The sequence below is a fragment of the Eulemur rufifrons genome, chromosome 13, assembly GCF_041146395.1.
Source record: "Eulemur rufifrons isolate Redbay chromosome 13, OSU_ERuf_1, whole genome shotgun sequence".
NCBI classification, from domain to species: Eukaryota; Metazoa; Chordata; class Mammalia; order Primates; family Lemuridae; genus Eulemur; species Eulemur rufifrons.
In genome coordinates this window covers 4,333,275-4,346,122 of record NC_090995.1, presented here as the reverse complement: position 1 = coordinate 4,346,122, position 12,848 = coordinate 4,333,275, and the positions used below count along the sequence as shown (strand labels likewise).

At 34.0% G+C, this 12,848-nt stretch overlaps 1 protein-coding gene across 1 annotated transcript in view; it reads right to left on the bottom strand.

The window, feature by feature from the left end:
* The window catches only part of STPG2 (sperm tail PG-rich repeat containing 2), a 159,949-nt gene that overhangs the window by 97,308 nt on the left and 49,793 nt on the right, over positions 1–12,848 (bottom strand). Inside the window, exons 6-8 of the mRNA XM_069485453.1 lie at positions 8,147–8,306; positions 3,532–3,692; positions 766–774 (exon numbers count right to left, since the gene is read on the bottom strand). Coding sequence (XP_069341554.1) covers positions 766–774; positions 3,532–3,692; positions 8,147–8,306 — 330 coding nt within the window. The remainder of the gene's footprint in view (positions 1–765; positions 775–3,531; positions 3,693–8,146; positions 8,307–12,848) is intronic.

Genomic DNA, 12,848 nt, shown 5'->3' with positions numbered 1-12,848 from the left:
AGGAAGAAACAGAAATCCTGAACAGACCAATATCAAGTAGGGAGATTGAATCAGTAATAAAAAAAAAACTGACAGTAAAAAAAGCCCAGGACCAAATTCTACCAGACCTACCAAGAACAACTGCTACCTATCCTACTGAAACTCTTCCATAACTTTGAGAAGGACAGCATCCTTCCTAACTCATTCTACCAAGCCAGTATCACCCTGATACCCAAATCAGGAAAGGACATGATAAAAAAAGAAAATGATAGACCAATATCCCTTATGAACATAAATGCAAAAATCCTCAACAAAATACTAGCAAATCGAATGCAACAGTACATCCAAAAAATAATTCACCACAATCAAGTGGGTTTCATCCCAGGGAATGCAAGGATGTTTCAACATATGCATATCAATAAATGTGATTCATCACATAAACAGAATTACAAATTAAAAACAAAAATCATATGATCATCTCAATAGATTCAGAAAAAACATTCGATAAAATCCAGCAGCCTTTCATGATAAAAGCCATATATGAATGACAAATCCACAGCCAACATAATACTGAATGGGGTAAAGTTGAAAGCATTCTCCCTAAGAACTTAAATAAGACAAGGATGCCCACTTTTACCATTTTTATTCAACATAGTACTGGAAGTCCTAGCCAGAGCAGTTAGATAAGAGAATGAAATAATGGGCATTCAAATTGAAAAAGTGGAAGTCAAACCATCCCTGTGTGCCAATGATAATATCTTATACGTAGAATATCCCTAAAATTGCGTAAAATTCCTAGAATTAATAAATTCAGTAAAGTCTCAGGTCACAAAATTAATATACACAAGTCAGTAGCATTTCTGTATAATAACAGCCAAGCTGAGAATCAAATCAATAACTCAATCCCATTTACAATAGCTGTAACAAATAAATAAATAAAACACCTAGGCATATACATGACCAAAGAGGTGAAAGATCTCTACAGGGAGAGCTACAAAACGCTGATGAAAGAAATCACTGATGACACAAACAAACTGAAAAACATCCCATGCTCACTGACTGGAAGAACCAATATTATCAAAATATCCATAATGCCCAAAGTGATTCAATGCAATTCCCATCAAAACACCAATATCATTTTTCACAGAGCTAGAAATAACAATTCTAAATTTTGTGTGGCATCAAAAAAGAGCCTGAACAACCAAACCAATCTTAAGCAAAAAGAACAAATCTATAGGCATCACATTACCAGGCTTCAAATTATACCACAAGGCTATAGTAACCAAAACAGCATTGTACTGGTATAAAAGATCAATGGAATAGTATAGAGAATCAAGAAGTAAAACCACATATCTACAACCAACTGACATTCAACAAAACAGAGAAAAGCATACACAGGGGAAAGGATCACTGATTCAATAAATGGTGCTGGGAAAACTGGAGAGCCACATGCAGAAGAATAATCTGGATCCCTATCTCTCACCATACATAAAAATTAACTCAAAATGGATTAAAGATTAAATGTAGGACCTGACACCATAACAATTCTAGAAGAAAACATAGGAAAATTTCTTCTGGACACTGGCCTAGGCAAAGAATTTATGATGAAAACCCTAAAAGCAAAAACAACAAAACAAAAATAAATAAATGGTACTTAATTAAACTAAAAAATTTCTGCACAGCAAAAGTAATCAACAGAGAAAATAGACAACCCACAGAATGGGAGAAAATATTCACAAACTATATATGTGACAAAGGACCAACATCCAGAATCTACAAAGAACTCAAAGAAATATGCAAGAAAAAAACAAATAACCCCATTATAAAGTGGGAAAAAGACATGAACAGACATTTTTCAAAAGAAAATATACAAATGTCCAACAAACATATGAAAAAATGCTTAACATCATTAATCATCAAAGAAATGCAAATTAAAATCAGGATGAGATACTACCTTACCCTGTCAGAATGGACATTATTAATAAGTCAAAAAACAACAGATGTTGTTATGGATGTGCTGAAAAGAGAATACTTGTACACTGTTGGTGTGAATGTAAATTAGTACAATCTCGATGGAAATTTTTCAAAGAACGAAAAGGAGATTTGCCATTCAATCCACCAATCCTACTTCTAGGGATCTACCCAAAGGAAAAGAATTTATTTTATAAAAAAGACACCTGCACCTATATGTTTATCACATCACAATTCATAATTGCAAAGATATGGAACCAATCTTTTTGACCACCAACTGATGAGCAGCTAAAGAAAATGGTGTGTGTGTGTGTGTGTGTGTGTGTGTACACCATGGAATGCTACTAAGCCATTAACCAAGAATGAAATAATGTCTTTGCCATTATTATTTGGGTGGAAGTAGAGGCCATTATTCTAAACAAACTCAGGAACAACCAAATACCACATGTTCTCACCTATAAGTGGGAGCTAAGCAGTGGGTATGTATGGTCATACAGAGTAACTTAAAGGACACTGGAGATTCAGAAGGTGGGATGGTAGGACAGATAGGTGGGATGAAAAATTACCTATTGGGTACAATATACACTATTCAGGTGACAGGTATATTAAAGGCCTTGACTTCTCCAACATGCAATTGATCAATGTAACAAAAAACCACTTGTACCCCCAAAATATAATTAAATAAAAAATGAAATACAAATCAAGAGGAAAAAAATAAAAGAAAATAACAGACCAACAGGTTATCCAGATATTAGAGTTAGCAGACAAGGACTTTTAAAAGACTATGATTAATGTTTTCAATAAAACAGGGGAAAATACTTGAAAACTTGGAAATTTTCTCCTGAGAAGTAAATTGTTTTAGAAAAAATCAAACAGTCATTCTAGAACTAAAAATTAGAGTATCTGAAATTATAAACTCAATATATTGATTTAATATCAGTTGAATAAAAGGTTAGTAAACTGAAAGATATCTCAGTAAAAAATATCTAAACTGTAGCATGAAGAGAAAAAAAGCAGTGCTGTTGTTCTTATCATAATATATACATTAAAACTGTACTAAACCAAAATCCAGTTATTCCTTACACTGAATGGAAATCTGATACTCTATAGTTTTCACCTATTGGTCTTGATTGTATGCCTTACATAATACAGAACCCTTTTCCATATTAGAAAATTTCCCATTTCAAAACCAGTTGTCTGTTTTACTCTCCCTAAGTCAAGTGAACCCCAACCCTGTGTTAAACATCTACATTTCTTTCAAATGTTTCTCATGTTACATAGCTTGAAATCACATGCCTTAACCATTCTGATTACCCTCCCCTCAACACATCCCTAGTGCAAATTTTTTCAAATATTTTATTTGTCATCTCTAGAACTTCAATTTGTCTTTTTTTTTAATTTCTGGCATATCTCTATTATTTAATATGCTCAATCTTTCTACTTTCCTTAATACACATAATACAGTTATAATAACTATTTAATGTCCTTGTATAGTAATTCTATTATCACATGTAATTTTAAGATAACTCTAAAAGCTTGGTATTCAATATAAAGAATATTATTTCAGTACTAATGTATTACCTGATAATCAGCAGGCCCAGGAGTAGTCCACGCTTCTTTCTGAACCAGGAATAAAGTACGAGGAAGAGAAGACCCAAAAGCACTTTTCTTTTGTTTCTTCAAGCAGATATTTCTAACATTGGCAATTATAGTATTATTCAGGACATTATAAAATGCAGGACCTAAAATTATTTTAAAAATCATATATATAAGAATAAACATGCTTTTAATTGCTTCTTTTGAACTGAGTTATGTTAAATTAAGTATATTTTTTAGAAAAAACTGTTATATATTGCTGACAGGAATGCAAAATGGTATAGTCACTTTAGAATACAGTTTGTCAAATTCTTATAAAGTTAAACATATACTTGTCATATGGCCTAGAAATTCTATTCCTAGATATTTTCTGAAAAGAAATTAAAACAACCCAAATGTCCACCAGCTGATGGATACATTAACAAAATACATTATATCCAAATAATGGGATATTACTCAGCAATAAAAAGGAAAAAGAAACACAACAATACGAATGAATCTCTAAAATAGCATGCTGAGTGAAAGAAGGCAATTGTAAAATTCTGAATAATGTAGGATTCCATTTTTATGAAATTCCAGAAAAAGTAAAAATCATAGCATAAGAACGAATTGCCTAGGACTGTATGTAGCGGGTAGAGATTACCTGCATAGGGGTATGAGGAAACTTTTTATGAGTGGAAATGCTCCAAAACTTTATTGTAATGCTGGCTGCCTGACTATATACATTTACCAAAATTCATCAAGTTGTACATTTAAGTGTATATATTGTGCACTCAAAATGAATGATTTTTATTGTGTATAAATTATACCTCACTAGATTAGAAACAAACAAATCGCAATACTAAAAAGTGTTAAAAGTTCATGTAGCAGCATTAAAATAAATTTGACCAAAAAATCACTGATCATCTCCCTATTACATTTACTTTAATTTTTGCCTTTTACCTTTCATTGCATATTTATAACCTGAAGTATTTGCTACAGTGTCAGTCTGAGTGAATAAACTTTCATATATTTTTCATTGAAAATAATACAACTTTCTATGCAATTGAGAAAGTTTTTATCACAACAAATATCTGAAATATATTTGAGTATGTTCTTTATAATTCAGTACTTTTCAAAAAATCAATTCCAGTGAACAGCAATATTCATTAGATGCAATATGATATACTTCAAAAAACACTTAACTTAGTTATACTCATGTTATCTGGATTCTACTAAATTAGTTCTGCCACTAAGTAGATATAAAACTTCACTTAAATCTCACTTGTTTTTCTGGGTTTCAAGTTCCTCATCTAAAAGTAACACGAATTGATTACATCAGTGCCTAAGAACAATCTACAGGATAAGGAGCGTACAACTAAATGTAAACTGACTATTTCACTAAGCATTTTGTAACTAGTCTTCTCATTGAAGGAAGTTTTGTATTGATTTACATTCTGGTGTAAATTCTCCTTTCTCATCATACACAGGAAACAAACAGTTGGCAAAGGGCACTCTGGGTAGCACTAGGCTAAAAGATACTTTGGTTCATTCCAGATCTAAAAGTGATTAATTCTTCATACTCCTTATACATACAGGTTTTTCTCAAAAAGCATACAAACTCTTCCCAATTTTCCAAATATTCCAGTTCTAGTCTATTCCGTAAAAGTCTCTATCAAAATTCTGTTGTGTCAACTCTCAGAAAACCTAAGTGCTAATATGTGTCATTCATGCTGTCTTCAAACATTTTTCCATTGGTAATGTTTAGAAAGAAGATAAACAGAAAGTATAATAAAAATTATTTTAGCCACCATCTAAGGGTACTTAAAAGACAAGTAACTGTATGTCAGACCTATCTCCCTTCTGGCACAAGAGTACAATATAACACTTTATAGATGAGTTTAAATGTTGGGTAGATAGTGAGGGACTCCAGGTCTCCTGGGGGCCAAAGTGGGTACTATTGCTTTGGTGCAACTGCCCCACCTGGGAAGAAGGCCCCCATCTTGGTCCTGTCCCACCCTAATCTCCCAAGTGACTGCCATACTTGGGGAAGAGGAAATACCCTACGAATCTGCCAATCAAATTAGCGTGCCAGCTGCAAAAGAATGCAGAGGACTCTCTAGCCCACGCACCAAACTAGAACAACCCACATGTGTAGTAATGCAACTCCCAACTGTCCAATCAAAGTGGTTCCACGGTGACATCTGAGCCACTAGGGAGGTCCCAATCCAGGCACTATAAAACAAGACACAAACTATAACCAAGTCCCTTTTTTTGCACCCTTCCTTTTGCTTTCCTGCTGTGACAATGGGTCCGGTTGTCATCTGCAGTGTATGTATCATGCTCTGTAAATCTGTATCTTGCTCTTGCCCTATAATCCTATCTTTCACTCCTCGATAAACCTCATTTCCATGTTTGCCTAACTTTGGCATGTCTAGTCATTCTTCAGCCTTGAGCATGCTAAGAACCGAAATTTCAGATTAAAACCTGATGTAAGTACTTAACACTGCATGGCCTCAGGACTAGAGACATCAGAGGCGTACATCTCAGGTACCACCTTATTAAGTTTCTAACTTGGAAAGCCATTCTCATCACATGACTCACTCCCATTAGAAGTTTTTTGCATTCATTTTCCAGTCCTTAAGTGTAGAAATGCCCAGGAACCTCAGATCACATCTGCTAAGGGAAATCTAGAAGGTTTAGTGGTACCTTCTAACAGTAACTTGCTACCATTCTGGAGCTCTACATTAGGTGGTCACATCTGCACTATCACTGGTTGACAGGCCCAATTCATTACTGTATCCTATGAAAAAAAAAAATAGTTCAAGAAAAATGGCTCGAGCTATGTGAGGTATGAGAAATTTATCAGGCCCAGAGAAACAAGAGTATGGGACTTCAGTCATGCAGCCCCGCACCCACGCTCAGGGGCAATTGTTTAAAGGTATTTTGTTCCTGACTAGCTGCCTCACCCATTACCTCCATGTTTCTGGAGTCTGTGATACAAAGAACAATGCATGGCCAATCAATAGCTTATGTTGTTTTAAGGCAAAGTCTTGATAAACAACTTAAGAACTGCCTCTTCTTTTCCTTTAAAAACTTACTTGTAACTGCCGCTAATCAGAGTGTATATTAATATTCAGGGTAACCTGAATCTGCCCCTGTACTGCAGCCCTCAAACTTGGCCCAGATAAACTCTCTACTTACATTAAGTTTGCCTCAGTTTTTTCCTTTGGGTTGACACCTAGTAACTACATGGAAAGAGGCCAAACTTCTATGTAGGCCATTCTTACTAATCCTTAAAACATGTGAGATTCTGGATTAGATTTTAGAGTTCATTCTTAATTTAACTTGCCCTTTATAAATAAACTAACCTTTTAGGCATTTATAATACTTTATTTGTAATACACTGGACCATCAAACTGAAAGTAAGATTCAATCTTAAAGCAATTAGGTCACTCAATAAATTAATATTTAGAAATAATTTGGATTCCAGATTTAAGATGAGCACTACTGAGCTGGGCTCAACTGGGGCTAGTGCCTGGAGCACCTATGCATGACCTCTCAGGAATGGCAGGCTTAAAATAGCCTTCTACAGAGGTTCAGGGCTCCAAGACAAAGTGTTTCCAGAGGCCAGGTAGATGCTATAAAGCTTATTACTTTGCCTGAGAAGTGCTGGAATATAATTTCCACTGCATGCATTGGTCAAGAAAGCCACCAAGGCTAGCCAAGACTACAGGGGAAGAGTGAGACTCAACCTCTCTATGGAATGAGTAGCAAGCAACTGTACCAGGAGTAGAAAAATGACCATCAATTCTTTGCTACCTCTGTCATTGAAAGATAAAATTTCATGCCCTTCCCTTCAATGTGTGCTACTCTGAGTGACTTCATTAACTCACAGAATGCAGAAGAAGTGATGTCCTCAGAGTTCTGTGGGTGGTCATGAAAAGTCTTACAGCATCTGGCCAGGTCTTATGGAACCCTGAGCCACCATGTTAAAAGTCAGACTACCCTGATGCAGACATGCTGGAGCTATATACTCACTTTAATGACAGTCTCATCTGAGCCCTGCCTTCTGGTCATTGCACAAATAATGAGATATAAAAGAAAACTCTGTTGTTTTAAGCCACTGAATTTGTTACACAGTGATAGATAACCAAAACTATATGTTAGCAATTTTATAAGTTATTTTGATTCTATAGTTTTAGCTATGTATTACTGGAATGCCCACTGAAAATGTCAGAATATGTGATTGAACATCCATGAAATAAAAAGTTTAATGAAAGTGAATATCATAAATGACATTACTAGTAGTGACCACATAGTTGATATGTTACATTTATTCATCCACCAAAAGAGAAATTAGGAAATTTACTGAATAAAGGAAAAAAAATGGAAAATTACAATTAAGATGCATGACATGTAAAATTGAAATCATATTAAAACTGTATATTATTTTGCTCTGTGTTTGGTGCATAGTTGATGCCTTAAAACAATGTTGACTTAAAATGACACCACAAGCCGTAGGACAATAAAGAAAAAGTACACTCTGGTGTATCCACCTTGTTAAGAACATTAAGTTACAAAAAGCTAAAGAGTAGAAATATGCAGATTAATTGCTAACCTGGCATTTCCTCTGTCCTGAAGTCCTTTGTGAATCGAGCAGCACTTTGACCAAATGGGATATTTTTCAGTCCTGATGTTTTATTCAATGACATGAAAGCAGTTCGAGATTCATTATATGTGCCCGGAGCTGGGGTGATTGATTTTATAGGTAAGAATCTCTAGTGAAGAACAAGAGAATATGCCAGTGAGAAACTATAGTACATTTTGATATTTCATGAGTTAAAAGCTGCCTTCTAAGTAATATAACATTTGCAGTTTAATTTATTTCTTAATGGAGTGAAGAAAATGTAGGTGAATTAAGATCTTGTATCATCTTATGTATCATCTTTATGTATCATCAAAACATAAAATATATAGCTTTTAGCAAAATCATCTGTATACCAATATAGTAATGCATTATGTGCCTTACTAAGGCAAATAGACTTTTAGAAGGAAATACTCTCAACAAAAGATTCTAGATGACAGTGTATGGACAATTTTCACACTTAAAATATCCTTCAAGTTAAGATAATAAGTAAATAAATAACTATATGATCTAAATAATTTCTTTTATGTAAGCAAAATACATTAATTCACAAATTTCCTCAACATGTATTAATATATTCAATTAACTCATCAATATTATTAAATACCTTAAGAATAAAATCTTAGATTCAAGTAGTTTATAAATCCAGTTTAATTTATAAGCTTATTAATATTAACTATATGTGTCTATTTGTATAACTATAAACTCCTATGAAATATAGCATTTATAATCTTACTTTTTAACTTTTTATTTGAAAATAATTGCAAATTTACAGAAAAGTTGCATGAATAAAAATAATACAGAAAACACCTGTATAATCTTTACCTGGATTCACCTATTATCATGTTACCTCATTTGCTTTTTTTGTTTTCCAATTCTGTCTCTGTCTCTTTCTGTCTGTCTGTCCGTCTCCCCCTTTCCCTGTCTCTCTACTGTATATACGCACACATATATATAACTACTTGATGGAAAGTTACCTATGTCATGGCTCTTTACCCCTAAATACTTCACTATGTATTTATTAAAAAAAAAAGATATTTTCTAACATATTCACAGTACAGTTATCAACTTCAGTGAATGTATCAACGACATACTTTACCATTCGTATTCCCAATTTGTCAGCTGATCTAATAATGCCTCTATTATACTTGTCACCTTCAGTACATAATGTAGTTCAGGATCAGATACTGCTTTTAGTCATCATGTCTCTTTAGTTTCCTTTAATGTAGGAACATTTCCAGAGCCTTCTTTTGTGTTTTGTGACTTTGACATTTTGGAAGGATATCACATCCCCCTTGTGTATAATAGAACCTTTCTTATTTGGGGTTTATATGATTCTTGCTCATGATTACATCCAGGTTATACATTTCTGGACAGAATACTAAATAGGTGACGTTGTGGCTTTCTCAGGTTATCACATCTGGAGGCACATGACGTCCTGCGTCCCTCACTCATGATTTTAATTTTGATCAAATCCAGTACTCATTCTGTATTAAACACTCAGCATTCTACTATAAGCAAGAGCTCTCCCTTCTTCAATTATTTATTTCATTATCTACCTATCTATCTGTCCATATAAAATTGACCCTTGAACAACACGGGTTTGAACTGTGTGAGTCCACTTACATGCAGAATTTCTTCCACCTCTGCCATCTGAGACAGCAAGACCAACCCTTCTTCTTCCCTCCTCTCCCCACAACCTACTCAATGTGATGAGGACAAGGAGGAAGACCTTTATGATAATCTACTTTCACTTATTGAATAGTAAATAAATTTTCTCTTCCTCATGATTTTCTTAGTAACATTTTCTTTTCCCTAGCTTACTTTATTGTAAAAACATAGTATATAACACATATAACATACACAGTTTGTATTAATCCACTATTTATGTTATCAGGAAGGCTTCCAGTCAACAGTAGCCTATTATTAGTTACATTTTGGGTAAGTCAAAAGTTATACAAGGATTTTCAAATGCATTGGGATCAACACCACAACCCCCACGTTGTTCAAGGGTCAACTATATTTAGGTATCTATTTATTATCCATATGGACTCATGAATGCCAGTTTTAATAATTTTTATAATTAATTACCAAACTTTCTATACAAGGGGGGGTCACTTCACATTGGTTCCTATGTCCCTATGATTTGCTTTCATCATTTTTTTTTTAGAACTTACTTTCTGACTTCAGATGCTACACGTTCTTCTTCCACCTATTCTGGATTCAGTTATTTCTCTGAGGCATCCTGTTCCTCGTAGTAGGGAATGGAATTTGAGATCAAGATCTGGGCACTAGATGTGCTCCTTGCTACTGGGGTATCTTTTTTTCTTGGCTCATTTAGCAAGCAGAGCTAGGAAATGTGTGTGTGTGTGTGTGTGTGTGTGTGCGTGTGTAGAGAAAGTACACACACACAGATATGCATATATGTATACATATATACAATATATATTAAAAATCATGAGTTCACATCAGAACAATGCCATGTGGTCCTCTCTTACCTCCTCCAACCCATATTTGCATGTACCTTCTTCCACAGTGAAAATGCTGGCTCACAATATCAACTTTATTGCTCAAACATATAATATATCTAAAATAGTTTTATAATTGCTTCACATATACCACTCCAATAAACCAACCTTCTAAAAATAATTCAAAATTTGTTTTCCATTCTTACATTTACTACTCACTCACCCCCAATCTCATCTAAGGCTGATACAGTCAAATATTATGGTTACCTGTATTATTCCTTCTTTCTTCCCTCATTGTGGTTAAGGACATTCATTTCAAATATAACTACTCATTTGTGTCCATTTGTTTTCAGTTTTAGCAGTTTTCTTAACCCTTCCCATGCTTATTGATTTATTTTTATTTTTGAATATATGAAACATTGCCATGCTTCCAAGACACAAAATATGTATTTTTTTTAATGTAGTTAAAAAAAATGTCATTCCCTCCATTTCCCTTCTACCCCATCAGATGCTGCACCACTAGTGGGGGAAAGGTCTCAATTGGTAACATTTGCCAATTTCCATGGTGTAAATACAACCACAGCAATGGCTAGTTTCACACTACCAACATGACATCAATCAGGCTTACAAAACTCCTGGAAAATTAACTGGCTTTTGCAAGCCAGTTCAAATAAGCTCCAGAATTCCACTCTATATCCTCACCATCTCTTAAAGGTAACCAATGTCATTGTTTCTGGTTTATCCTTGCCATAGAGTATGAAGACAACTAGTTATGTACATATTTTCCCATTTTCCCTTCTTTCTTCCACAAAAAAAAAGTGTATTATATATGTTCTTTTGTACTTCGTAAAGTAGGTAAATATTAACACTACCAAAATAACAATTTATTACTGGAAGTACCAAAGAGGATTCTCAATTTTTATTTCTAAATACTGTCTTATTATTTAGATGCTGAGTACAATGTTTATAAAATAATAATTCTCAACCCTGGCTGCATATTAGAATCACTTGAAGAGTTAAAAAAAATACTGGTGCCTGGGTTCTATTCTGGACCAAACTTTGGGAGGAAGAGTAGAAGGGCAGGTTGGCACCTGGGTATCAGAATTTATTAAAATCCCCCAAGTGTTTCTAATATGCATCAAGGATTCAGAACAATTGTTATAAAGGAAATATACATTTTGAAAATTAATAATGGAAGACATAAGACAATTCAATGCATTCAGATAAAATACCAACCAACTCCTTAAATTAATGACTAAAGTAAATGTCTCAGATGTTTATCTTTCTCTTTTCCTATAAGCCAGAAATTCTGTGTTCCAAGTAAACCTTGTTAATTGCATTACCTATGATTTTCTATCATAATCATTAGTATACCTGTTCATATTCAACAAAACACTATCACTAGTAGGCTATCCTGTTTGGTTTTAACTCCTCCATATCTTTCACCCCAGAACCATTGTTCTTTTCTCCATCATCCCCGTAAACCAAATTGATATAATATTTCTTTTCCATTTTTGAAAATATATTTAAAATATGATTGGTGACAAGCGATATAAAGTTAGAGCTATATATCAGATGAACAGAAATAGGATAAAAACTGAGAGTTCTAGTTGTAAAAATTATATTTAAAAAAATTAAGGGCACACATACATACACACACATGCACAAACACACGAAATATCCTGTCCTCCACACATCTTATATAGTACCTTAAGTACCATTAAGTTGCTCAAGGCAGTAACTTGATATTCATTCTTGATTCTTCCCAGTCCCTCACTACAACATCTAACCCATTAAAAAGTCATGTTAATTATATCTCCAAAATATACGTGCAATTGTCTCCAAGGAGGTGTCTCTTAAGTACAATCAAACCAAAGTAGTCATCTTTAGTCACCTGAAGGTTAATAATACTCCCAAGTTAAATAAGGTAATCAGAGCTGTACATGGCATAGGAGAATAAATACCACAACTACTTTTGTATGGAGACTGCCATACTATAAAGTTTGCTAGTATTATGATCATCTTGCCTTAGAAATATCTTTGATACTCTCAAGTCCCCTTAGTATATTCCTTGGAGAATGTGAAGTGGTTACTGTGAAATATATTCTATGACTGTTACATCACTAAAGAAGGTCTCAGTGGCAGTTACAGATGTGATCTATGGCCAGGCTCCTTGAACACATTCAGAACCTTTTTGGGAAGATATG